General features: G+C 39.7%; 1 protein-coding gene across 3 annotated transcripts in view; it reads left to right on the top strand.

The window, feature by feature from the left end:
* The window catches only part of TRIO (trio Rho guanine nucleotide exchange factor), a 241,931-nt gene that overhangs the window by 115,142 nt on the left and 99,031 nt on the right, over positions 1-27,758 (top strand). For all 3 annotated transcript variants that reach the window (XM_062610805.1, XM_062610806.1, XM_062610807.1), the window contains exons 11-18: positions 1,169-1,360; positions 11,517-11,686; positions 12,675-12,849; positions 19,169-19,364; positions 19,990-20,156; positions 24,456-24,575; positions 25,946-26,137; positions 27,337-27,486. In XM_062610805.1, the coding sequence (XP_062466789.1) occupies positions 1,169-1,360; positions 11,517-11,686; positions 12,675-12,849; positions 19,169-19,364; positions 19,990-20,156; positions 24,456-24,575; positions 25,946-26,137; positions 27,337-27,486 (1,362 nt within the window). The remainder of the gene's footprint in view (positions 1-1,168; positions 1,361-11,516; positions 11,687-12,674; positions 12,850-19,168; positions 19,365-19,989; positions 20,157-24,455; positions 24,576-25,945; positions 26,138-27,336; positions 27,487-27,758) is intronic.

Here is a 27,758-nt window from a genome sequence, read left to right as displayed (position 1 = left end):
GCAAAGGAAAGTACATTTGCATAAACTTAATTTGTCTTGGCAAATGGTGTTTCTGCCTGATGTAATTGAGGTTGGAAGGGCAGAAGGGAAAAGAAAAGGGCACAGTTTATACTGTCAAGATTTCTTTTTTTATAGTCCGTGGTTCAAACTTATCATGAGACCTGATGTAGTGACAAGCAAAGCTTCTTTAATGTAGACTTGGCTTCAGTCTGTTTGCTGCAGAGGTAAACATCCTTCTATGTTTTCTTGATGAGTCTGTTTTGAGAACCATTCTCATGGAAACCCAAGGTTAGGCTCAAAAAGAACACCCAAATTTTAGCAAATGTTTGGCATCAGTCCTGATTTGAATAAATGAGAAAGGTATAGATGCAGGCTGCAAGTTCTACCCTTTGAGTTGTTAAAATGTGTCTTTCTTCTCAGGACCATAGCTCTTCTAAGTATATCAGGTACCAGACTTCTTCCATTCTGTTTTCTGCTTTGACCCAAGTCTCTAATAAGACTGCTGATCTGCATTTGTTAATCCTATGATGTACTGGGACACTGTTCTACTCTAACACTTAGCCATACCTAACTTCTGAATTTTCTTCTGTTGCTGCTGTTTCACAAATGATGGATGATCCACTTGACACATGGATTTTGGGTACCTCACTTCTGTAAGGATGGAGAGAGATTTTATTCTTCTGTGCCTGGTCACTTTCCACCTTTCTGCTGGATGTGCAGATTTGATGTTAAGCATCCCTACCAGCAGCCAGGACTTTCTCACCTCTCTAATAATACACATTAGAAGTTTTCTGGCCATGCCTGTAGTGATCTTTCCAGTATTTAAGTAACTAGACATTTAGGCTGATCTTTATTCTAGTTGTGAATATAAAATACTGATTCCAAAGATGAATAAATAGGCTCCCAGAGTTCTGGAATGAGGCGATGTTTGAATAGATGTAAATAAGGAGCTAAGGAATGAATTCATGCACAGTTAAATGAAAAAGTATCTAGAAATACAACAAAATCTTTGGTAAGATTATATTCTACTACTTTAAAAAATAGATAAAAGAAAAATACATTCCAAGGGCCTTTTTGTCCTTTGGTTTTCATTAGTGGAATGGCTTTAAAATACACTGACTGAATTTCCTTTCACTTAAGCCTTTGAAATTAACTTATTTCTCTACAGAACACATATACCAATGCAGATAAGCTCCTAGAAGCTGCTGAACAGCTCGCTCAGACTGGAGAGTGTGACCCGGAGGAAATTTATCAAGCTGCTCATCAACTCGAAGACAGGATACAGGATTTTGTTAGGCGTGTGGAGCAGCGCAAGATCCTGCTGGACATGTCTGTGTCCTTTCACACTCATGTTAAAGAGGTAAGAAACTGCTGCTAAATTGTAGTCATAACATTAAGCTGCTAATTGTCCAATGTTACTTTCATTGTTAGAACCTTGCCATAGGAAATCATGAAACCACTATTGTACAATAGGCTTTGGTTTGTAATTCACTGTAGATTGGGGGCTGGAGTAGGATGATTGTTTTGTTTATGTATTTTTTTTAATGTTTGGTTGTTTTTTTTTGTTTGGTTGTTTTTTTTTTTACTTTGAAGCAAAAGCAGCTTCTACCTCCTTTCTTGTGCAAGTACACATGCTTTTTCAGTCACAGGGAAGGGGGGAGGGTCAGATCAGGGGACTGATGCAGCTAAAAGGCAGGCCTATGGGGAGAGATATTGTGCACTTGTGGTTTTGCTTTTTCAATCCAGCGAGCTCTCCAGTACAGTTAACTGAGTTGTCAGGCACAGGGTGAGACTGCCACAGTTTAGGAGACTGAAACACATGGCAGAAGCACAAGGCTACTTAAGGCAATCCTTTTGCCCAGAGAGACTCTTTAGTTTCTCCAGTTTACACATTACATTTTGATTCTGTATATTGATGGTTCTTCACAAACTAAAGATACCTTACCTGATAATGACAGTGGTTTGCCTCATGTTTGCAATTTTCAGTCTTCTTCAAAGGTTGAAGTAATATACCCGGAACAGAAAACTGGAACAGGCTGCTCAAAGAAGTTGTGGATGCCCCAGTGTTCAAGGCCAGGTTGGATAGGGCCTAGCACGACCTGATCTAGTGGAAAGTGTCCTTGCCCATGGTAGGGGGGTTGGAACTAGTTGATCTTGAGGTCCTTCCCAACCCAAACCATGCTATGCTTCTATGAAACACACTCAGTTTTCAGCCAAATCAGTTTTCTGCTCCAGTTCAGAACACAGATCATATGAATTTCTAAGCTCATGGGAGAGGTTGAAATAGGCTAGAGCAAAAATAATGACTTTAGTAGGGGGTTTTAGGTTAAGATAGTGGCAAATTTCAACAACTGTACATTACTTACTTTCTGTTTAGATCTCGTGTTAAATCTTCTTTCTGCTCAAACTAGGTGAAAATATTAAAGGCTTCTGGATCACAGCATATCAGATGTCTTCCTTCCCTTCACACTACACTGAGAAATGATTTGTTCAGTGGGGAAGTATAGTATTCAAAGTAGCTTCTTCAGCAAAACCTTGTGGAGGATAAGGGTGGGAGTTTTTTGTATATGAAACATCTGCTTTGCATTTGAAACAAATGCAGAAGGGAGTTAGTTGGTCTTTGAAGGAGGTCAGGATTGAATTACTTTTGAGCTCCAGACATGAGTACATAGCTCCCCCATCAGTTTTCTGTTAGATACTTCCTTGTCGGTATTCTTCCAGGGCTCTGCTTGTTTAAGCAAAACATAAATGCTGTATTGTAAGCTATTCTTGGGGGACAACTTTTTTGTTGCACTTTGCTCAAGCACATAGTGCTGTTCCATTACTTTGCTACCCTGTTCCATTACCTGTTGTGAAGCATGGGAGTAGTCCTCTTCTGTAACATGTTCACTGTTTCTATAAATTTCTTCATTACCTGTTTTAATTTGCATTAAGTAGAGCAAATGGAATGGTATTTAAATGGATACAGTTGGTTGTAGTGATAAAAGACGGAGACCATAAAAGGATTTGCAAGGAAAGGGCTTTAAATAATCCCAGAAAAATGAAACACAGACTGATGTGCGAGTCACTGTGGAGTAATTCTGGGATGCTGATCCAGATGTGTTGGAATGTTGCCACTGCTCCCCTAGATAATAATGTATCAAAAAAAAAAAAAAAAAGATATTCCGTATCTTGATTTATTTCTTTGGGAAAATGGATATCACTGTGAGCCTCTAAGTACACACAGCTGTTAGTTACTATGGCAGCCTCTTTGCAGCCTGGATTTTCGGAGAAAAGGTACTGTGGCTGGTGTACACATGTTGATTTTTTGTTTGTCATGTGGCTGGCCTTTATGTGTAATAAAGCAAGGAAAATTAAAAAGAGTAGTTATTTATGTAGCAAGTCTCTTATTTATTTGTATTCTATTTAAAAATATAGACGAGTGTGGCTCATATTTAGTAGACTAGTCCTTTGGTTACGGTGCAATGAAATAGCAAGCTCAAAGCTGTTTTGTGCTTTCTGTATTCTGATCTGTTTTCAAGAGCATGTTTGTTATCAAACATTCATGTGGAGTGCTGAGAAGGCATCACAAAGCAGATGGAAGATAAAAATGCCCTAAACCTGAAAGTCATCTGTGCTTTGTTGGCAGGAGAATTGCTGTTCTCCTGCAGGATGTGGGAAGTTACTGAATAAATTAGTGCATACCTGTAAGCACGTAACCTTTCTGCTGTATGGGGGAGTGAAGAAATTAATTACTCTTAGCTAGTCAAGAGAGGAATTCAAGTAGTAGGATAATATGCTACTTGTTGAACCAGAAATAGATGCTTCAGTTGCTAAAACAAACAGGCAAACAAACAACAAATCCCTCTAAACAAATACAAAAGCAAAATGCCACCAACATGTCTTGCTTTTCAAGTATTCAGGGTGAAATTTCCTTCTTGTGGGTTTTTGTGTGTTTTCTTGGTCTAAAAAATAGGCATGAAGAATAAAAACCATGTTTGTGTGTGACAGTTTGGAGGGAGCCAGAGAGCTGAGAAAAGCTGGTAATGTGAGTAGCTGGCTCTTTTGAGGCTTTGGAATGTGGCTCTGATATCCATCCAATCCCTTGATTTTTTTGAAGTATGATGTTTTGGTGAGTTTTATTCTTTTCCCCAGAAATACTTCGTATTGAATGAATGCTCCTCATCTGGATGAGAGTGTTCCAAGTCTACTTCTCCTGTGTAGCTTTACATAACCTTTATGCTTCACACAGAATTTGTCTGCAACTTTTCCCAGCTTCCCTGGGAAGCATCAGCCCTGCAGTGTCAGCACAGACCGTTACTCTGTTCACGCTTAGTAAATCAGCACAGTTTCTGCTTTCAGAGGCTGCTTGCTTGCCACAAAAGCAATAGATTGGCTTGACACATCCTGAAAGTAACAGACTTTTGCTATACCTGTGCACAAAGCAGCTGTGTAGTGTGTGTGCACGTTGGAAATGCTGGCTGTCTTTAATGTTTCCAGAAGTTCTGTAGTCAGGTGATTACAGGCTGGTAGAGCTCCCTGTAGCTTACAAACATAAGAAAACAACAAATAAGTTCTCAGATTTCTCATAGGCTAACTTCAATAGACCACATTTCTCATTGGGGAAAAAAAGGATGTATTCAGGGAAGCTAGAAATACAATGTTATGTAATGGTGTCACTGTTACTCATTTCGCTTAATGGTAATCCATGAAAATTGGTTGCTTGCTTATACGTAAGTTGTGATTCCACGCTGTTATTACTAGTTTTTAAGTTTGTAAGATTGTGAATATTGATTTCTATCTCCCATGCAATCAGTGACAAATTTCAGTCTATAAGGCAAATTTTTAAGTAAATGATGAAGTTAAGCCATGTGCTTGCAAGGTGTAAAATTTTTTGGGACTGTAGATACCCCCATCCAAATCTTTGCATTGAAACTGTGTCCTGGCAGGTTCCCACCCTGAGGATAGATAACTGAACACTGAAACTGTTGACTATTGCAAGACAATTAATCCCTTATCTCTTTTATGCCTTTTGACATTTCATAACAGGGAAGGATAAGGTAAAAAAAAATAATTGCACAGATAAAATGTTTTCAAAATAAATGGTTATCATAAAAGGTTGTGTGCAAAACATAGGGCAAAACTCATGGTACTTTGCTGTGAAATCTGTCACCAAGTAGGAATGAATAGGATTTTGGTGTGAATTCACATTCTTCCATACACAGATACAGACACACACGCGCACACGCTCTCTCCGAAATGGCTCCCTCAGCACCTATGAGTGGGAAGGCTGAAATCCTGGCCAAGCCAGGTGTTTGTAGTAGTGCCAAAGCAGAGCAACAGATATTTTCCTGGTGTCAGCTGTGGGAATACAGAGCAGGCTGACTGTATGTGGAAGAGAATGATTTCTTAAGAGCCTGTTGGCTTTTTGCATATAACCTTTTGTGTGTATTCTGACAAGTTGATCATAAAACAGCTCAGAGCGCTTCTTATGTATACACAATATGTTTAATGGTGTTACTAGAAGATGTCTATCTTGTTTTTTTTCATCTTACTCAAACTAAACTTTGCACCAGAATAGACTGAGGCTGAGACAAAGAAAAGGGAAGTGGAATTGGCTGAGATTTCAAATACAAAACCTCACTGTTCCTGAACAAAAGTAATGAAACAGTGGACTGTGAAGCTGTTGAAGCTGAGTCCTCTGAAACTGAGATGTGGCATTGTTTGGAGGATGCCAGCCCATGAGAGGGCTGAGGAGGCCTTGGGCTGGCCATAATGCTGTTGATTCATTAATATCTAGCTATGTTGAATATGTATTTGATTCAGTAAACCTTATTGATAATGGTCTTGCTTTGTCTCACAACTTACTGCCAGAAATATGCCCTGTATTGCATATGTCCCTCCAGTATGTAAGGGTAGACATTCATGCAGCTTTTCATTAATTTCATTCCAGTGTGGAGCCTGAGGTGGCACCTCTTCTAATTGCCTGTCACCCCTGAGTATTTGAGTCTTATGTACTGGTGATCTACAGGTTAAAATTGAATGTCATAATAAGGCTGGTTTCTACTCTGTGTGCCCTTTCCAGGCAGCACAGCAGCTTTTGGATGCCCCCATCTAAGTGTGAAGGCTCTGTTCCTTGGACTTCTGTGCACCTCTAACTTTTTTTATTGTGTTGTTATAGCACAGCTCAGTGTGATGGGTCTGGCAAAAATACATGAATCATAGAATGGTTTGGGTTGGAAGGGACCTTAAAGGTCATCTGGTTCTAACTCCCGTGCCATAGGCAGAGACACCTTCCACTAGGTCAGGTTGCTCCAAGTCCTGTCCAACCTGGCCTTGAACACTGCCAGGGATGGGGCAGCCACAGCTTCTCTGGGCAGCCTCTTCTAGTGCCTCACCACGCTCACAGTGAAGAATTTATTCCTGGTATCTAATCTCTGACCCTCTGTCAGTTTAAAGCCATTCCCCTTGTCCTGTCACTGCCTGTCCATGTAAAATGTCCTTCTTGAGATTTCTTGTAGGCCCTCTTAGGTACTGGAAGGCTGCTCTAAGGTCTCCCTAGAGCCTTTTGTTCTACAGGCTGAAGAACCCCAACTGTCTGTGCTGTCTCTGGTCAGTACTTGGATATGCCAGTCATTGTGAATCTGAGAGCTGAGAAATGTTTTTAAATCTGAAATAAGAGGAACACATTTGGTGGCAGCACACTAAAGTGTCTTGTGGTTTACTGGTTTGGTAGGGCTGGAATCCAGTTACCCTGCACAGGTTGTCTCTCCATTTTTTCAATACTGGTAGCTACTTTACTTGAAAAAAAGGGATCAAATTTAAGTCCAAGTATTGTTGAAATAGCACTAAGTGCTTGAGAAAAGTGAGGCAGAAATAGGCCTTTAAACTGTGTAAAGCTGTGGTATAGACATGCTTCTCTTGTTCAGTTAAGAAATGGGAAAAATGCTAACAGGGGTTGATGTAATTTTAGGAACATTTGAGCAACTTGGTTTTGCGTCAAGGATGAATTTGTTTGAAATAGGAAATTGATTTTGTTATAACTGTAGAATAGATAGGGATTTTTTGAAGCTTTTAAAGATAATTAGATCTAATTTAAAGAAAAACAAAAACAAAACTGTGTATTTAATATCTTAAATGTTGCTGAAAGACCCTGGAAGACAAACTCCAGGGAGGTTAACATATTTTGGGTTTGCTTTTGTTGCCTGTCTGTTTGTTTGTTTGTTTTAAAGACACAGGTTTTGTCCATTGGATGTCCTGAAAGGCAAAACTTACAGGCAGACACACACACATCGGCCCCTTTCTATGCACAGATCTACTTGTCAGGGAATACTATTGCCTGTACAAGTAATAGCTCCTTCAGCAAATGTGCCTATGGTAATAAACATACTGCAACAGTATATGTGCTTGGGGGGAAGGGGCAAAAAGAGGAATTGGCAGTTTTACATGCAGAAGCTGTGTGCCTTTTGTGTCTTACCCTTCTGAGAAGGCTGACTACATATCCAAAAGCCATTATTACAAAAATGAAAAATAAAGTTTGAGAGAGTGTGATGGATATCTTACCCTAATATGACTAACATATTCACTCAAAAATCATTCTTCTCTGATTATATTCAGCAAAATATAATAAGGTCTTATTTAGGTGCAGTCTTTCAGGACATTGCAGAGATGGGACTTAAATGGATAGAGGCCCATGATGGAAACACTGAAACTTCCAGGATGTTGCAGACAATAAAATAATACCATCTCAGTGACTAATGGCGTGCTCCCAAGAACTTAGGAAAGAGGTAGCACAGGATGCAGGCTCATTCAAGCAGATGTTTCTTAGTCTGTGCTAAATTTAGGTCAAGGAAAAAAAATCTGCTGGGTGAAACATTTGCCTGTCAGGGTTTCAGAGTTTGATTTCCCTCTCCAATTTTAATTCTGATAAAATGTGAAAAACAGATGAAAAGAGCAGAAGAGCCTCCTTCTGTGACTGGATTGAGTTATTTTATATGCTTTTCCCACTGTATGTTAGTGCTGTGTTGTTGCTGGATGAAGTTTTTACTGAGGACACAGGACTCGGTTTGTTTAGGGATCTTCGTGCTGCTGCTTTTACAGAGAATAGAGTAAGACATGCATGGAAGTTGCTTAAAAGTTCACACCAAGAGAAAGTTAATAGTTTTATAATGAAAACTTTGTGATTTTTTTCCCCCACTGGATTTTTGTTGCCAAGCTTTCGCTTATGGAATAATGCGTTACCTCAGAAAATCATTGCACTATAAAATCTGTAGTTCTGCACTGCTGATCATGTATGGGTAAGCTCTAGTCTCTGTTCCCCCCTGCTGTAAACTGTTTGCTTTCTTTTGGCTTTGCCGTACAACCTTGTACTGTCTTCATCCATAATTCTGTATCCAAAGATAAAGGTAAACTATGTAATTTCCAGTATATCCAGAGTTCATTCTGGTTTTAAGCTGTAAAGAAGCCAGGTGACTGTTGCTACCCGTTATAAATTAAGCTCCTCTCAGTAAAATGTATGAATTTCTATCCAGCTTTAATAACCTGACAGCTTTGTTCATCTGTGGTGGCTTTATTCTAACTTCTGTATATAAACATCAAGATTATTTTGAGCAGAAGCTATTTGTCAGAAACTTACTTGGTGGGAAAATGTAAAAAGCTTATTTGGTAATGTATTAGAATAACTTTTTCTATGGAACTGTCACAGGGGTGTTTTCAGAAATGGCTTAAATTGTCCTACTTTCAACAGTGTATGAATCGCAGCTAGGCAAGTAATGCATACTAATTACTCTCCTTCTCTTTCTGCACGTTGGTAAATATTTTTCTTTCCCAAACAGCGGGCAATTCAGCTAATGAACTAGGCAAACACAGTGTATTTTTGAGCCCTTTGGCACCTTGGGGGGCAAGATACCATGCTCACAGCCATGCCATGCTGACCAAGCACTAAGCGAGTCAGCGTAACACTTTATTGTGCTTGTGCCTGTCTCTCTGCTCTAGGCAGCTGATGTGGCTTTGAACTGGCTATGCAGAGGGAAAGGTCTGCTTGTTCTGTGTTAGCTTGGTCTCCAGCATCCAGGGTGAGCTATAAGGGGAGTATTTGCACACACAGTACATCACCAGCCCAATGCTTGCAAGTTGTATTGCTTCTGCCAAGTCCTCTCCACCCAGTTGTAGAAGTGGCTGAAGCGTATGTGAAGCATAAGAAACGCAGAGGTGAGGTGTCTCTTGTGCAGGTCTGACACAACCCAGCTGCAAAAGATGTACTGGAAAAAATTGAAGTAGTTTTTAAACCTGTCTTGAGCTGCAGTACAGGTGCTTGTAAGGGAGCCAGGGGGCAAACTTGATACAGTCTAAGACAAAACAGTTTTAATCCCAGTTTTCCTGTGATAAACATCTCTGGAAATTGAGCCTTTTATAGACAGGGCAGTAAGCACAGAGTGAAGAGGTATTTCAGCCAGTACTGAACACATTAGACCTGCAGGCAGCAACAGTGTTACTCTCAAATATATTTTCACAGTTGCAAGCTGCACTGGTTGTGTGTACACGCCAGCTCACTTGGAAGGTCTCTAAGGTGGTGCCTTATTATTACAGTTCAGACGCAAACTTCATAAGCCGGGGAATAAAAACATATCCTTTGGGCATTGAAACCTGAGTAAAGTTTTCAGGTGGTATAGTCAGGCTTCTTGCTTTTAAGTTGCGTTTGTCTCAAAGTGAAATTTGCATTCTTAAGTATGCATTTGGGAAGTGGGGGTAGGGACCATAAAACTGGATGCTGCATTGGGTTCTGCTGGAATGAATGTTGACGAGTGCTTTTGTGACCCACTTGGTGAGTTCTGTTTGTGCTCCTTTTAATAAGAAAGACTGCTGTGTCTTGGGCTGGTGGAGTTTACAGCTATGGAGTTGCATTCAAATCTGTGACAGGCATTGTCTTTAAAGCATATGAGTATTCAGAATAACAGTGTGTATGAATAGGCAGTTCTGGGAGGGGGGGGGTAGATCTGTAGAAGTCTGGTTAAATGGCATTAGTTCTTCCCAATTGTGAAAATGTAGCTTATAGCTTAGTTAACTGAAAGGCTACCTCAGGAGGCATGTACGGCTCTAAGGTACAAAAACTGACATTTGTTTTATATTTGTTTTTAAAATAAAGCTTCAAAGGAACCAATTAAGATCTAGAGTACTTAACTGAATTTACTGTTTTAATGTAGCTCCATTGCTAGTTAGGAAACCTTTATTGTAAGAACATTATACAAATGGAAGTGTGAAATGTGTGTTTCTGTCGAAAATGTCAAGCAAAGAAAACAGAATTTGTTTTTCTGTCATTTGAGAGTAAGTCAGTTCTGGTTGTTTCCTGTCTGTATTTTAACTATGTTAATCTTTTAATTAGGTTTAGAATTAGCAAAGCCTATTTGTATCTCTAAACAGTATAGACTAAAATGTAGTCAAAATACCTTCATACTTTAAATCAGATCAGAGTTATTATTTCGGAATAAAAAGCAAACTCTAATCCTTGGTCTTGGAATCACAGCATTCGGGATGTGATGATAAAATAGAGAGGAGGGATCCGGTTTGAATGCTTCCTGTGATAGTAGCTGTTTCACTGTGCTGCTTATAGGAGCATTGCAGGAGACAGCCATGCTCCCTCTCTTCCAGCAGTGTTTTTAACAGTTGCACAATAGATAGCTAATGGTTTGCTGATGAATAATTTTCACACAGAGCTTAGGATGTAGCAGCTTGTCTCATAAAATTGTGGAAAAGAACACAGTAGGATTCAAGTTACCAATAGTGATATAGCTAGCATGTACCAAGGGATTTTTGTGTAAGCTGTGGTGTGTGGGCAGTTCTGAACAAGACTGTGGCCATGTTAAGGGGAAATGTGAATTAACTGGTGGAATTAATTATCATTTTTGTTGTAATTGTATGAAGTTGAAATCAAGAGGGTAAACAACATAGCTGTAGAGATCATGATTGGAAAATAATTTCTCCCATCTGATTTGTCTCTGGATCTTGTTTTCTGAAATGCTCTTTTCTTTTTCATTTTTTTTGAAGGCCACTGAAAAGTGTTACGTTGTCTGTGTGCATGTGTCAGCCTGGCAGTGTGAATTTGATGGTGGCTACAATACATCTCCCTTCCTTCCTTCCTTCCTTCCTCCCTTCTCTCAGGGAGTGTTACCATAGCATTTCCCTCCCAGGGACTCTCGCAGAGCTGCAGATGGGATTCTCGCTATGAACTGTGTGCTGCTCAGTCAGATACGCTCAGTACTGTAGAAGGAAAATGGGAAAGAAAGGGTGACTTAGCAACACGGGTAAAGCTTTCCTGGTATTTCCATGAAGTGAAAACCTTATTTGAAACAATGGCTCATTTTCATTAAATTGAGGATGGGATTTTTCTATGCAGAGAAGCAAATCCTGTTTCTTTCCACCACCTCAGTCTGTTTCCTCTTGTCCAGCGGGACTGATCTGAAATAGTGACTGCCTGAGCCTGAGGCTTAAGTTTCTTTTTCTTCTTTCTTTTTTTTTTTTTTTTTCCCCTTTTCCTTTAGCTGTGGACATGGCTTGAAGAGCTACAGAAAGAACTGCTTGATGATGTCTATGCAGAGTCTGTGGAGGCTGTCCAAGACCTTATTAAACGTTTTGGTCAACAACAACAGACCACTCTTCAGGTTACAGTGAATGTCATAAAGGAAGGTGAAGATCTTATACAACAACTAAGGTAAAAGAATTTTTTATTTAAATCTCTTCTACTGTACATCTGACTCTGTGAGGTTCTTTCTGTTTTGAGGGTAGAGGTGATGACTGCAAGATATGACCTATAAGGGGTTGGAACTAGATGATCTTAAGGTCCCTTCCAACCCTAACTATTCTATGATTCTATAAATAAAACTGGTAAATGTTAGGACAACAATGATGTTTCATGCTGTACTGATGGTCTCTAACCCCTTGTTTACAGGAAGCTCAGCTTATAAACACTACCTCTACAAGAAGATTTTGTTTACATAAGCTACCTTTTTTATAGGAGCAGTCGTATGCCTTTGTAGTCTGACATGCAGGGCTCTACAGCATTCTGAGTTCTGAGCAACAGTCTTTTTATTGACTGAGTAACTTTATTGTAGTCAAGGCCATCAGTCTGCAGTCCATTCAGACTGATTGCTCACTCAGTAACAATTAAATAAATTTGGGCCCCAGCTACCCTGGTACATGTCTTCTTTGCAGGAGCTGATATTATTGTATGTGAATTTGCAGTAAGTAAAAGATTAAGTAAAGTAAAAGATTAAGTAATGGGGTTTTTATTATTATCTAATTTTGATTATTTTTTTTTTTTTAATTGCAGGAAGGTTCGGTAACGTAAATAGTTATCATATGCCACTTGATAGTAATTAAATAAAAGGGTTTGTCTCTGGTTTTAAATTTTATTTCTCCTATAAACAGAATGTCCTTAGTTAAGCCTTAGTTGCATTAGTCAAATAATTGAGTTATTCTGATTTCCTAATGTTTTTTCAAGTACAAAAACATATTTTTGACTTTTATTAACAAAGGCATACAGATTTAGCTTTCATGTAGTATGGCTTGCACTGACCTTATCTGAAACAGTCTTCATTTTGTGGTCACATATAGCATCCTAATTGTATGTTTTATTGTTGGGAGTTTTTTTTTAATAGTGCTCTTTTTTCTTTTTTTTCCCTTCTCTCCCCTTTAAATAGGGATTCCGCCATCTCTAGTAACAAGACCCCCCATAACAGCTCGATCAACCACATAGAGACAGTCCTGCAGCAGCTGGATGAGGCCCAATCTCAGATGGAGGAGCTTTTTCAAGAACGCAAGATCAAGCTTGAGCTGTTTCTGCAGCTCCGCATATTTGAAAGAGATGCAATAGATGTGAGTGTTTGCTCTTGGAGTTGCGCTGCGTTAATCTTTTCTCTCATTTAGGAGCTTTTATGCTGAGATTGTTAGATAGTTGTGTTGGCATTTGGTTCAAATGGCTAATAGACATCCTTCTTACCTGAACTTTTGTCTTGTATGTAAAAGTGCCAAGAGAGTGCAGAGCTGAGCTTTTTGATATTAACTCAAGCTCTGTTTGGGTCCCAGTGCATCTCTGAGCAAGTGTCTTGTAAAATCATAATGTACCAGTTTTTCCATCTGGTAGGTTTGGTTTGAATATCAGACTATCTTGATATAACTACTATGCTCACAGTTAATATGATTAAGATTTGCAGGATGCTTTAGTACAAGCTCTCTAAGCTGTTGCTTTGTAGTAACGCCTCTCTTTTCTTTCTTTTTCCAATCAGCCGTCTTTTTTTAGTTGACAGCTACAAGTGGTGTTTGGAATTCTATTTTGATCTTTAGGGATGTTGTATGGACGGTCTGTTTGGTTTTTGTTTGTGGTTTTTGGTGTTGTTTTTTTTTTTTTGTTTTGTTTAAGATCCTTTTTTACCTCTGAAAATAATGCAAAAGCAGTTATAGTGCCATCCCCCTGCAAAACTTTGAGAAGTTTTGAGTCTGGCCAAATCTTGGAGGAGGGCTTCAGCTTATCAGTTGCAAAGTTTCTGTTGGAGTGCAGGGACATGTATGCAACCAGACATGAAACTGCACATGCAGCAGTTTAATAGAAATGTGTTATAAAACTTCAGCTAAGTTGCTATGACTTCTAAAGCCATAGTAGTAGTACTGGACACAGTGCTGCACACAGTGACTGTGTGCCTTGGAAGGTTCAGGGTTCTCCACTGGTAAATGAGCCTGTTTGAGTATATAATGGCTTGTCTTCAGACTCTGGAAAACGGGAGTTACAGCGATAATTTTACCTCTTCACCTTGTCGTGGTTTAAACCCAGTCAGGTAACTCGTTCACTCACTCCCCCCCTTCTTTCCCTCCCCCTACTCCCAGAGGGACGGAGAGGAGAATCGAAAAGAATGCAACTCCCACAGGTTGAGATAAGAACAGTTTAGTAACTAAGGTATAACACAAATCACTGCTGCTACCACCAATAATAATAATGATAAAGGAAATAACAAGGGAAGAGGATACATCACCTCACCACCAGCCGACCGATAACTTGCCCCCCCAGCCCAACCAAGCTCTCACTGATACCTCCTCCAACCCTACAGTCTCCCAGCCCTTCCGGTTAACTCGCAGTTACATCCTGGGCATGACGTGCTGTGGTATGGAATACCTCTTTGGTCAGTTTGGGTCAGGTGTCCTGTCTCTGCTTCCTCCTGGCTTCCTCTCCTCCCTGGCAGAGCATGAGGCTCACAAAGTCCTTGGCCAAACCAAAACATCGCTATCAGCTCTGTTCCCAGGCCGAAAGTCAAAACACAGCACTGCACCAGCTACCAAGAAGGAGAAACATGACTGCTACTGCTGAACCCAGGACACACCTGTAGATAGTAAAAGCTGCAGCTGTTGGTTAGGTATGAATGGTATAAGGGCGAAGAGACAGTGGGCAGAAGTGTTAGCTTCTCTTGTTTTGGTAATTGTTTTGGGGTTTTGGTTTGGTTTGGTTTTTTGCTTGGTTTGGGGATTTTGTTTTTGTGGTTTTATTTGTTGTTTGCGGGTAGGTTGCTTTTGTTGTTTTGTTTTGTTTTTTTGTAAAATCAGGATCAGATCCTATTGCTTAAGTCTGGTTTAGCTAAGCACATTCTTACGTGCAATGCAGGAGTAGGCAGACACAGTTCCTTGATCCATGCCCACAGAGGAAGTGAGAGTGTGCACTCTACACTAATAACAACTCTGGTGTAAAGGAAGACTAAGAAGGTTCTCTATTTTGCAATTCACACTAGTCTGCAGAGAACTTGCTACTTTGATTATGAGAGAGTAGTTGTCTTGCGCATGCAAGGGAAAGGTTTTGGCAAAACTGTGATTGTAATAATTGGTTCGATGGCTGCTATGTGTGGGGGAACATGAAAGGTGTTGTCAGCAATTTTGCAATCTGCGCAGAAGCGATCTTCAGTGCTTGATGTCTGTGTGATGTTCTCAGAACACTTATTGAGGAAATGGCAGCTGCGGGCGCAAGGCATACCAAGAAAGAATTAGGCTAAACATTTAAGTGAAGCTCATGATTAAGGTATTGCTCTCTGCTGTAGGTTACATAAAACAGGATTCTACAATAGCAGAAGGCTGGTTGCAGGAGCCCTGTTTTGCAGATGTGTTCTAGTCCTCGAGTGCAGGACAGCATCTGTGTAGATAGTAGTACTCCTGTGTATGTTGTTTGGTGATGCCCATAGGATTTCGCATTGGAAAACTACAAAGTCTGACTTGACACTTGCCATGCTTTACATTTTGGCACATACAACATAAAGCAAAGTACCGATTACCTTATTGAAAGAATTGGTATGTTTTGTTTATATGGCTTGGAAACAAAAACCATGGTTAAGATTGTTAAGGAGGCCTCCGGGGAACAAAATGACCCTGGTTACAGAGTGTCTTCAGCAAAATGTTATTGCTTTGCTGTCTCTGTACCATGTCCTCTCTCTGCTTCCTTAGCAAAGCATGCTTCTCTTTTCCCTCTCCCTAAAGGCAGGCATCTGTTCGGAAACTTCCAGGAAGAAAATGCAGGGACTAGTTCCAGGTCAGTTGTTTGAAAGCAGAAGCTCAGCTTAAGTAACATGATAGTGAGGAGGAGCCAGATGCCAGCTAGGAACTTGTTTTTGTTTTGACCTCCTGCTTTGTCAAGGATTTTTCATGACTGGTCCAGTCAGTGAAGACTTGTCTGTAGGGTTCATTCAGGGGAGCATCCTGTGAGGACAGATTTTCTGGAAGGCAAGTAGTGTTTCTAGCTTGTCTCACTGTTGCAAAAGAGCACAGGGTAAAATGGGCTCTGCTAGCACTGCAGGATCTTACCATGCAGCTGTGCTTCTGGGGACTATGGGGAGATTTGTTGGCAGGGTTAGTCCTCTTCTTTTTGTCCTTACTCTTCCTTCATTACTCACTGATAAAACATTGTTTCTTTAGTTGCTGTCTTTATCCTACAACTTTTCAGGTTTTCCTGGTCTTCTGAAATTGCTGTAAGTGCAGCACTGTCTCTGTCCTGCCCCTTGCTCTTGGCAGATAAACTTGACGTTCTCTATCCTCAGTAGGTTTTTAAGTACCATTGGTCATGAGATATTTGAAGGACCCTGTTGTGAACGCCTGTATTAACTGAAAGCAAGAAGGAGCAAAATAATATACACAAAAAGTCCCTTTCTATTGTTATTAGTAGCATAAGGAAGATGTGTACGGACCTAGCCAGTGGGAAGATAAAACCAGAGGCAATATATGTAGCCTAAAATGTGTGTGTTTCATCTGTGTCTGTGCATTTTTGCTTGTCTGTAACTTAAATGCCTCGAGGCCTATGTCAGGGCTCCACACAAAGCATACCACACACTTTTCAACTCGCAGCTTTATCTCAACTCTATTTTTGGACCATACTTACAAGATGCCTGTTAAGTCATACAGCTGAAAAGGCAAGGATGCAGAGTGCTAGATCAGAGACCTAACTGTTTTCCCTTTCCCATTTTTCATTTTTCTTTCTCTCCAGCACATAATATTTTCCTGGTCCTGGTTAGCACTCGGTACAAAGAATGCTAGTTAGACCCTTCTGAGGAGAGACCTGTGGTTCTTTCTTTCCCACTCATTGCGAAAGAGTCAGCATCCCTTCTGTGTTACACCCTGCATTGTTTCCTATCAGTGTTACCTTTACATTTGCTAAAACCTAGGAATGTCAGGCAGCTCAGACTCTGCACTAGGAACTTCTTGAACACGCACTATGGTAAGTAGTTACCCTGTGTTTATGCTGGGTTGTCCATTTCTTGAGAGCGGTATTCATTTGTGATTTGATTACTTCGGATGTGTGTTAGTCACATTCATCTTTGTTCTGTTTGTTTAATGCTGATTGTCTTGCCAGAACTTTACAAACAAGAAAAGGATCCTGCTCACTCTAAAAGTGTTGCTTGTAAAGCAGAACTTCAGGGGAAGCACTGAAGAGTGTGGGCAGAGGAGGACTTAATACATGTTATTTTTGTTTTAACTCTTCCTAGCTGTGATGTTCATTGACTTCCTATCTTTTAAATGAGTGTGGGACTGCGCTGGCATTGAATTGTGGACTTCCTGGCCTTTTGAAGGGGATAGAGAATGTCTTGCTCTTGTACAGTATTTCAGACTGCTTTAAACAGTGTGCAGGCCAAGATCTTAACCTTGGGTTTGCATGAAATAACATGGGAAAAAGTTATAATTTTTACTGTTGTTTGTTGTTGTTCTTTGGAGGCAGCATCACTGAAACTTCTTGGCTGAGGCGACACATGGTGTTTACCTCTTAGAACTACCTGTCATTCATACCAGGTACAGACAGTGATAGTGAATAGCAAAAAAGAGCTGATGAGACATCTTGGGCATAGACTAAGTCAAAAGGAAATAAAAAGAAGTTGTGAAGGGGAAGCCTCTGTGTGTGTTTAGAGGGGAAACCACTCATAAATAGATGGTGTGTGTGATGTTCAGAGCACATGAAAGATAAAAGAAGCTTCCAGCAGTGGCAAAAAGCATTGTCCTGTACATCTTTTCTTCATGCCTTGTTCATCAGCTTTTCTGTTGTCAGTGTTATGACTGAAACATGAGTTTCTGCTTGTTTTCACTATGGTAGAGCTAGCTTGTCAGAATTAGGTATTGAAAATAGCTACCCTAATTGGTATCTCCCTTCATGGTATAGTGCAAAACTTGAATATTTAATGAATCAAGTATAACTTTTGCAGAACACCTTTAAAACAGGAAGTGACTGATACCACGATTTTAATAATAATTGCGTCTTTTATGGCCTTCAAGAAGGATTTAGCTACCTACAGAAGCTTTGTACAGATGATTTAGCTTAGCTTTCTCCTGAGTTCTGTTTTTTCAGAAGGCTTGTTTTCCTGCAACTTTTCTGATAGTTTAACTGTCTCAGTAGCTTCATGGCTCTGATTAACCACTTGGAAAGCATAGTGGCATATTCCTTTTGCTAACAACTGACTTTGGTTAAATATTTATGCAGTCAGCTACTTTGTTACTAGTGCCTATTCAGACAGATCCTCTTTTTGCTGTGTCTTGCTGCATAAATAGGTGATTTCCTGTCATTTAGCACCATTCACATCAATTTGTCCTGCTCCTAAAATTGTAGAACTCTGGAGCTAAGCAGTGCACTGTGGTAGTTTGTGGCAGAACTGCAGAAAATCCTGACAAAAAAATAGTTACAGCCTTAAGTGTGTCAGACAGACTTGTTTGAAGTAGCTGATGCATCAAACCTGTGCCATAAGAACTCAACCACCTTGATCAATGAGGTTTGTAAGCACTATCTGTTAGACTTAAGAACAGCTTTGTATCCTAATTAAAAGGAGTATTTTACATATCGGCCAGGTTTTGGAGTATGATTTGGAAAATGCACTTGTGTGGACAGACAAGGAGGACTCATTGTTTGTGATACATGTGTTTAAAAAAAAATATTTCCTCGGCTATTCTCTTTGGACATGACTGAGAGTAGAATCCAGAATTAAAGTATAAACCGAAGTTGTCCTGGTTTCACCTGGATTAGAGGTAATTTTCTTCCTAGTAGACAGAAATGTAGTTGAACTATTTCAGCAAGCAAATTCAGCTCTGATGTTTCCGTGATACTGTAATAAAGTAATACTTTTTGGGTTTGCTCCATCCATTAGATATCTTGCCTTTTGTGACAAGTAATGCTTCTCAGTTGTCTGGCAGAAGTCAGAGGTGCTCAGAGAGCCTGTTGCTTCCTGCTCACAAAAGTGCAGAGCTGTCCTTTTTGTAAAAGGACTCAACACTGGCGTAATTGAAAGCTCAGCTGGCTCTTGATGTGTGAATTAATACAGGGTGTGGACTGAAGAATTGGAAAGATGGTTTAAGTCAACATTTTCCTTTAAAAGTGGAAATAGATTTTAATTTCATCGGTTTCACAAGTGTTGTGTTGGTGAAGGCATATTTTAAACAAGGCAGGGGTACCCGCACTATCGCAAGCACTGGTTGAAGGAGAGCTGTAGTGGTTCTTAATGAGATTCTTCTAGGTTGTTTGCTGAAATTTTAATTTCCATACTAAAACAGCCTGTGTCCGAACCATGATCAGTGAACTCAGCCAGCACTGAGCAGCTCAAGTTTCTGACCTCCATTGTAAGCGTGACATTGGAAATAAACATATGTTGTGTGATGGGTAATTGAACATTGTCTTCCTCCTTTTTTCCCCCAGATAATTTCAGACCTCGAGTCTTGGAATGATGAGCTCTCTCAGCAGATGAATGACTTTGACACTGAAGATCTTACTATAGCAGAACAGAGGCTCCAGCATCATGCAGACAAAGCCCTGACCATGAATAACTTGACCTTTGATGTCATCCATCAAGGGCAGGATCTGTTGCAGTATGTCAATGAAGTGCAGGCATCTGGTAAGATGGCTCCTATGTGCTATTCCAGGCAGTAGCTTTGTGAAAGTTACCCAGTTGTCTCTCCACGGGATTTGTGAGAATAACAGAGATACTGGTTATCTGTAAATCGGAGACATGTGGTCATTACTTTTTTGTCTTTATACTTAAATAATTTCGTATCATTCATGAGAATATATTTTTATTATGTCATATAATTTTTAACTAGGAGTGGACAGCACCTGAAGATGTTTAGGCTTTGAAGAAAGGGCCTCCACTCAGGAAATCAGTAAAACTAGAGTAAATAGTGGTGGGTTAATTTTACAGTTAATCGGAGCAATGCAGTCGAACCAAAATTTTCGGCTTTCAAGTAATACGTCTTTTTCTTTGCTTCTTGTGCCTCTTCACTTGATGTTTGTAACTGTATGCAGTCACATAGGGTAAATCTTGGGCTTCTTTAAAAAAAGAAGAAAAAAGTTAATTAGTAATAAAAATTAATGATTTTCAAGAGTACAAAACCCAATGCTGATTTAAGCAGTCAGAGGAGCAAGGTGAACTTTGAGAAGGAACTATAGAAGTAAAATTTGGAAAGGGGCTATTTGTCTTCGAAAGACTTGCAGGTCATTGATAAGCAGTGGATTGATTACAGGTGTTGAGCTACTGTGTGACCGAGATGTAGACATGGCCACCCGAGTGCAGGACCTGCTGGAGTTCCTGCACGAGAAGCAGCAGGAGCTGGACTTGGCAGCTGAGCAGCACCGCAAGCACCTGGAGCAGTGTGTGCAGTTACGACACCTGCAGGCCGAAGTCAAGCAGGTATGCAGGGAATGTGGGGACAACCCTCCCACTGAGCTGTCCCACACCTCTTGGAGGGGTCTGTTCTCATAACAGAATTACTTTCTGCTATCTGTATCAAGTCTTGCGCTTGAAAGGGGGGAGAGATTTTGAAGTGAGCACCTAAGAAACATCATCCTCCATTAACATTGGTTACGGTTTTTAATTTGCATCAACTGTCTGTGTTTCTTTTTGGATGCAAGTCATGTATTTGAAGTGTAGAGTGATTTTATCTGATGTTAACCCTATACTTCTTTTACCTGTATGGTGATTAATGAAAGTGTTCCGTGAGAGCCCCTACACATGCCTAATCCGCTTTGGTATATTGTTTGAAACATCTATAAATAATGACAATATAATATCAGCATGGTTTATTTTCCGGGAGAAGAAAACAAAATTTTGCTTCTCTTGGCAATAAAGTGGCAAGTTTTTGAGGTCCTTATCATAGAATAGTTTGGGTTGGAGGAGACCTTGAAAGGTCATCTAGTCCAACGCCCCTGGAGTGAGACAGGGTATCTTCAACTAGATCAGAGTGCTCAGAACCACATCCAGCTCGGCATTTGTCTTACCTGATAAACACCTAAGCTTATGGTGAATTTTGAGGTGCTTTGGGCAAAACCACTGAAGTAGGTGAAAACGTAAAAACCAACCAACCAAAAACGCTACTAGAAAGGTAAGAGTTTTTCATCTTTCTCAAACTTGGCAACATCACAGATGTCTACTACAATCTGTTGCATTAGTATGGCCCATAATGACTCCCAGTGCAACTTGCCCCTTTTCTCTTTGTTACAAGCTCTTACAAAAACTCATGTACCATAAGACTATGAATGAGAACTCTGGAATTGCCAAGTGATAAAAAAGTCCAGTTTGCATAGGAGAGGTGAATGGAACATTTCCAAAGTATTCCAGGTCAGCAGTTGGTTGCTCTATAATAGCTGACCCAAAGTTTCTGTATGGCCTTGAATAAAGGGAAGGCAAGGAACTGGTAGTATCTGCTGTCAGTGCAGTCTAAGCATTAATCAAATACACAACCTTCTAGTTCAAGCATTTACATGTTCTACTGAACTATCCTGTATCCATTTTAGCACTTGTTCATCTTCATAAATACAAATTGCAAATGACTCCTTTCATGTGAGTAATGGTTGAGATGAAGTTTCTGTAGAACAGGATGGTTTCTGTATTGGGTTGCATACTGTCTTGAGAATGAAGGAAAAGAGTGCACATATCCACGAGTACCTTGCTGCACTAGCTTTGTGCGTGTGAGCGCAAGTTAAACGTGACAAGAAAGACACAGATGGTTAAATGTGTGTTTGCAGAACAAATGTTCTCTGTTTGGCAGATACAAGCAGATGATGAACATCATGGATGTAGAGGAATATCCATGTTACACATGTGGTTTATTGGTGATTCTGTTAAGATTTTTTAACTTTTCAAACCACTACTAGCCCTGACTGAAACTGAAACTCAGATTTAGATTTTTACGAAAACACTGGAAAAAATGAGTCCATCTTAGAATAAAGATATAGGTAGTATACTGTTCTAGCCAACTGCCTTTTTGTAACAGACTGAGACTTAGGAGAAAAAAAAGATTGTTTTGTGTTTCTAAAACATGTCTCTCTCAAGTGAGACATTTGTGTTGAATTAAATGCCATAATAGGTGTGAATTTTCAAACAAAATTACAGGAAAATGTAGCTGACAAAATGTTCATGTATTACAAGCTCCTTTTCCAGAGTTTCATTGTACATCTTAATCTGCAATACTTCCTTGTCCAGAAGCTCTGAAAATTGGAGCTAAACCTGAATGTTATACTGTCTCTTAGGATTTCTTTGTATCCCCTTTGGAATGCTTTAGGACTGGTAACTCCTAGTTTTGTGATTTCATTTGCTTTTTCAGAAAACCACATTTGATATATTTTAGCTTCTGTTAAATAGCACAAAGCTCGATCTGCTGTTTCCGCAGCACTGGGAAAAACATAGCTCAACAGGTCACAGCAGGTGTCTTACCTGAGAGTAAATGACATGGTAAACCTCCTCTTCAGTCTGTTTTGTTTGTATTTTGTTGCCTGAAGCAGTAAACACATGGCTTTCCAGTTCAATTACCGTGATTTTCTGCCAAATTTGTTGTTAATGAACTCGGTGTAAGCACACTCATTATGTAGATGGGATACTATCTCCGTAGCAATGATTTTAACAAGATTTCCATTTGAATCTTTCCTGCCAAACTGACATTACTGCTATTGTATTTTTATGCACACATGTATAAAAAATATAGAGTTTGTAGTTGTGTGAAAAGGTGAGACTAGAATACTGCTGGAATTTTACTGTAGGGCTCATTGCTGGGATTATTGAATGGAGAGCAGCAGACTGTCTCTTGGGTTAGTTTTTAGGCAAATACTTGCGAGGAGTCTCTTTACTATTAAGTAGTGAAGCTTGGAGCTTAGGGAATTCTAATCAAATAAGAGCAGAAGACAGATGAAAACATCTAGAGTTACTTCTCCCCTTACTAATGTACCCGTTCTGCATTTATGGCATTGAAGTTCCGTAGATCAAACCTCAGGAGTAGGAGGAAGCAGAAGGGCCAGAACACAGATTTAAACAAAACCTGCAAAGAATTTGTGTGTCAACTTGATGTGTAGTAGGTGCAGAAGGGGCAAAACCAGATAGAAGATTGCAGTGGAGGAAAACCTCAGAGAATGGGGGGAAGAGGATTCTCACTGAAATAAGAGACAGCTGCATGTGGGAAAAACAATGTGGGAAGGAAAGTGTGACCTTATGCATGGCAGGGCCATATGAGTAGGTCGAGGCAGCGAAATATTTAGCAGAGTATCCATCTCATCCAGAACTCTACGTGCATGTTTGCCAGACAGACTTTTTTTTTAATCACCTAAACTACAGATTACTTACTGCTGCAATCACCCACACATACTGACTTCATAGAATGAATGCTTTGCTCTGCTTAAACATGCAGTATCTGCCTAGGTCAGAATCTCTACCAAGCTCCAAAACCAATGCAATTGGGTTTACTGTGCTCATTAAGCCTTTACAGTGCAATATTGTCTGCTGCCCTGATCATGGTGAATGTTCTTGGATATATACCTATGTATTCATATCTATACAACAGTGTGCAAATACTTACACCAAGTACAAGCCTGTACCATCAAGAGTAACTTGAGCTGCTTTGTGTACTCACATACAGATCTTGTAGCTTAGTGCAAACACAATCCAGTACTTGAGCTCTGATTCTCCCAAAATACTACTCAGGAAGAGTATCCTGGCACTCTGTATTGTGCCATATGGGTATGAAAACATAGCTAGGATTGCAGGCTGAGGCAGGTATGTTTCATGGTCACGTTCAGTTAGAGTCGAAAAAATCAGTTAAGAAACTAATCTTACATCAAGCATTTATCTGTAGAACTACCTGCTTGACCCTTTCAAATGTCCCAAACTCTGCTTCATTTCCACAGTTTTGAGATGCTCTACCTATGCTTTTCTAGCCTGCTGAAGGCTGCAAGGGGAAAGATGGGGTGTGTGGTCCACCCAAACAGTGTGGTGATGGGAACATGCCAACAAACAGGCAGTAGCCCTGGAAGAGAAATTAAATAAGCCAAAATTAAAGCAAAGGGATTTGAATGTTAGACATTAAAAAGAAGATTTATGGCGTTAAAAATGTCTGAATTTTGGTTTTGAAAAATTACAATGAAAGTGTGGGATTGGAGTCTTGAGTAACAAAGTGCAGATCTTAAGCTTGCATGTTCCTGCTGTTGGTAAGGAATGCACAAGGTGCCCTCCTGAGGATTCTTCTCACCCAGGGATTCTTCTGGTTTCAATAGAAATGTCAAAGGCAGCACATTCTGAAAACTAGAAATCTTTAAGCAGTTAGAAGACACTCAGTGGTAACATTTTTCTTGACATTAATATCCAAAATTCTTTGCTTACTAAGTTGATGTCTTTAGTTTACATTACTGACATTGGCTCTTAGGCAAACAGCGCTTGTAACTTGTTCCTGTTTTTGTGGTGACAGAACACAGCCTTGTTCAGAGTATAAACTGAAACCACAAGCATGTAGTAGTTGACTGAAAGATACGAGTTGTCAGCTAAGTGAAATTATAGTGAATGTGTTTAGTGAATATATAATTCACTGTAAATACACAATTAATACATTGTTTAGTTATCAACTCTGGTACTGCATATGTCCCTAAATGTTTTTATCCTTAGTGATGATCCTTTTCTTGATGGTCGGTAGTGGAATTGCATATTTCATAGTCTTCTCTTTTATTACAGGTTTTGGGCTGGATCCGAAATGGAGAGTCAATGTTAAATGCTGGGCTTATCACTGCTAGCTCTTTGCAGGAGGCAGAACAGTTACAGAGGGAGCATGAGCAGTTTCAACATGCAATAGAGGTAAAAGCACCGTTTCAGTGACCATAGACAAGAAATCCTGTATTACACTTCATGAGCCTCTGTAAATAGCACTGTTGGGTTCATGTTACAGTATTTTTAGTTTAGGAAAAGCTGTTGAAATTGTCTTATGGCAGAGAGGTAAAAACGCTGGGAAGGTGGGTGTCTTTTTCATTTTGGAGCTGCAATTCCAGGTGAACACATCATCTTAGTACCCATTTGCATCGTTGTAAAGTGATAGCTGTTCACAGCAATTTTACTGAAAATGGTGTTTCACTTTAATGATTAGCATTTATATGTTGCATTCTAACAAAGTTAAGAATAAATGGAAGAGCCAGCATCAGTTTTGTTTATTTTGATATGGTCCTTTAAGGTTTCACTGAAATTTGTGTGTGGTGGTGTGTCTATCCTTCTGCCATGACTTCAAGCAAAACTTACTGGATTCATCATATCTCTGCAAAAAAAATAGGCAGAGATATTAGGACTGACTGAAGTACAGTATTATTCATTTAAATGCACTATCAAGGGAGTTGCAATGGTATTATTTATAGCATACATTTTTTAAAGAATTTTTGTTGAAAGATTGACTGATGTTCTGGGAAAACTGTTTTCAGAAGTACTTTGTCTTGCAGTAACTCTTTCATATTCATTTGCTGTTCGGTGAACTTTTAGGCTTTCCATCTCTTTTTACAGTTTGCACTCTATGTGCCCTCATTTTGAGAGCGTTGGTAACTCATAAGTATAAAAATCATGAGACCTCTGGGTGTTTATCAGTTTAAGAATAAATGACTAGGAAGCTTAAATTCTCTGTTTTCTGAGTCAGTCGGTACTCAGATATAATAATACTTATTATAGTTAGGGGTTCCAGATTTTAGGCAAGTATATGTTTAGACAGTATATGCTTACAATGAATGTAGAATTTTCTTTTTATTGGCCTGAATGTCTGCACCTTCACTAGTTCACTGCTGATGTGTAGAAGACTGCAATAAAGCTGTGAGAACAGTAATAGCAATCAAGCCAAAATAGGATACATCCTTTTCATCATCTTTTTGCTCACCACAAAGGGAAAGAGAATCAACCTGAAATTCATAATTATAACAGAGTTTACTGCAACATGGATATGCTGTGTGTGGTTTCATGCTAGACAGTGGCTGTTGCTTACAAACTGCTAGTCATTGTTGATTTGATGATAAATCTCTCTGTAGGATTTATTTCCTTTGTATTTGCATAGTGAAGTTATGCAGTGGCTAATACTATTTTTAGTTGTGTATGTGTATAGAGGTGTCATTGACACAGTGGAAATGTGAGCTAAGGTGTTAAAGAAAATATACTGAAGTGCCCCACTGAGCTTCTCAATTTTCACCTCTTTTCAGAAAACACATCAAAGTGCCCTGCAGGTTCAGCAGAAGGCAGAGGCAATGCTACAGGCTAATCACTATGATATGGATATGATCCGGGAGTGTGCAGAGAAGGTCGCTTCCCACTGGCAACAACTGATGCTGAAGATGGAGGATCGTCTCAAGCTTGTGAATGCCTCTGTTGCCTTCTATAAAACTTCTGAACAGGTACAGAAATGCTACATGATTTGTGTCTGCCCTGGCTAATTCTTCAGTGTGGCATGCAACAGCATTATGTAAAAACATGGTTGACTAGGTTTGGTTATGTATGCTAGTTTGGTAACAACTGCAGTTAAAAAAAACCTGCAAAAGCAAATCCTCTGACCAGCTGCCTTAGAAGGAGAAACCATGTGTTGCAGCCTTTCAGTATATAAAGGGGTTTTATAAGACATAGCCTTTTTACCAAGGACTGTAGTGACGTGACAAGGGGCAATGGTTTTAAACTGAAAGAGGGTAGATTTAGATCAGATGTAAGGCTGAAAATTTTTACCATAAGGGAGGTGAGATGCTGGAACAGAGCACCCCGAGAAGTTGTGGGTGCCCCATCTCTGAAAGTACTCAAAAGTCAGGTCAGATGAGGCTTTGAAGCTCATCTAGTGAAAGATGTTCCTGGCAGTGGCAGGAGGGTTGGACTATAGAAAGGACCTTTATAAGGTCCTTTCAAGGCAAACTGTTCTGTGATAAATGAACAAGCATGCAAATTGTACTGACTGCTAAGAGTCTGTAGTGTAATTGGTCTGGCTACACTTGCTTCAATTAGCAAACTTCAAAGAAGATACATTACCAAAGTGCCGTGATTGTTCATGAAGGCTGAACTCTTCATCTGCCTCTTCTATCACCCTCCCTATAATATTCCTCAGATTCTTATTTTCAATTGAGAAAAGTCTTGTAGAACATTCTCAAGATGAAATTCACTGTACAAGTGTTTAGTTGGATTTCTGCTTGCTTCAAGAAGTTTTGCTTAGAGCGTAAACAAGTAACCAGGTTTTAAAGGATGGCTTCAGATGGCTAATTCTGATTTTTGTGGGAGAGTCTGAAAAATCAGCTTGTCTTTAGACAAGTTAGGGGGAAGGTTGCTTCCTTTGCAATCATATCTTAAGCCCACCCTGAACTACGCACTCACAGAGGCAGAGAAAAAATGAGTAACTTTAGGGATAGCCTTTTGAGGTACTTCACTTAAGCAAGCCAATGCTTGCAAACCTATAGCTAGATTTTGGTGCTTTCTCTTAAATCCCAGTCAAAACATGTCAGAAGCTAAGATATATGTAAGGGGTAGATTGGTTTTCCATGGTTTTGGCTTGAATTTTGATTTTTTTTATTTTTTTTTTCTTACTGAATTTTGTTCAAGTTGAACTCTTTTCTGATAGGTGTGCAGCGTACTAGAAAGCCTGGAGCAAGAATATAAGAGAGAAGAAGACTGGTGTGGGGGAGCAGACAAACTGGGTCCCAACTCTGAAACGGATCATGTTACTCCCATGATAAGCAAACACCTGGAACAGAAGGAGGCATTCCTGAAGGTCAGGTTTGATTATTATTTTTTTTTTTGTGGTTTTCTGTGTTTTGACAAACATGCAGTCAAATGCTCACTCTTATAGTGCTGAAATGTATGTGAAAAGCAGCAGTGCCTGTCAAAAGCTACAGGTATGTCCCAACTTGCAAAGACGTGGAAGTACCATATTAACTGCTTCTGACAGTGATTAGGAGGATACTGCCAACTGCATAAAAGTAGAGCCAGTTTTATAAATATATTTCCTGTTTAACTTCAATAGATGTCAGGTTTCCCACTGTG

The sequence above is a fragment of the Pezoporus occidentalis genome, unplaced genomic scaffold (genome assembly GCF_034315485.1).
Source record: "Pezoporus occidentalis ecotype Australia unplaced genomic scaffold, CSIRO_AGI_Poc_V1 ctg15, whole genome shotgun sequence".
Taxonomy (NCBI): Eukaryota; Metazoa; Chordata; class Aves; order Psittaciformes; family Psittacidae; genus Pezoporus; species Pezoporus occidentalis.
This window is presented reverse-complemented; position numbering and strand designations above follow the sequence as displayed.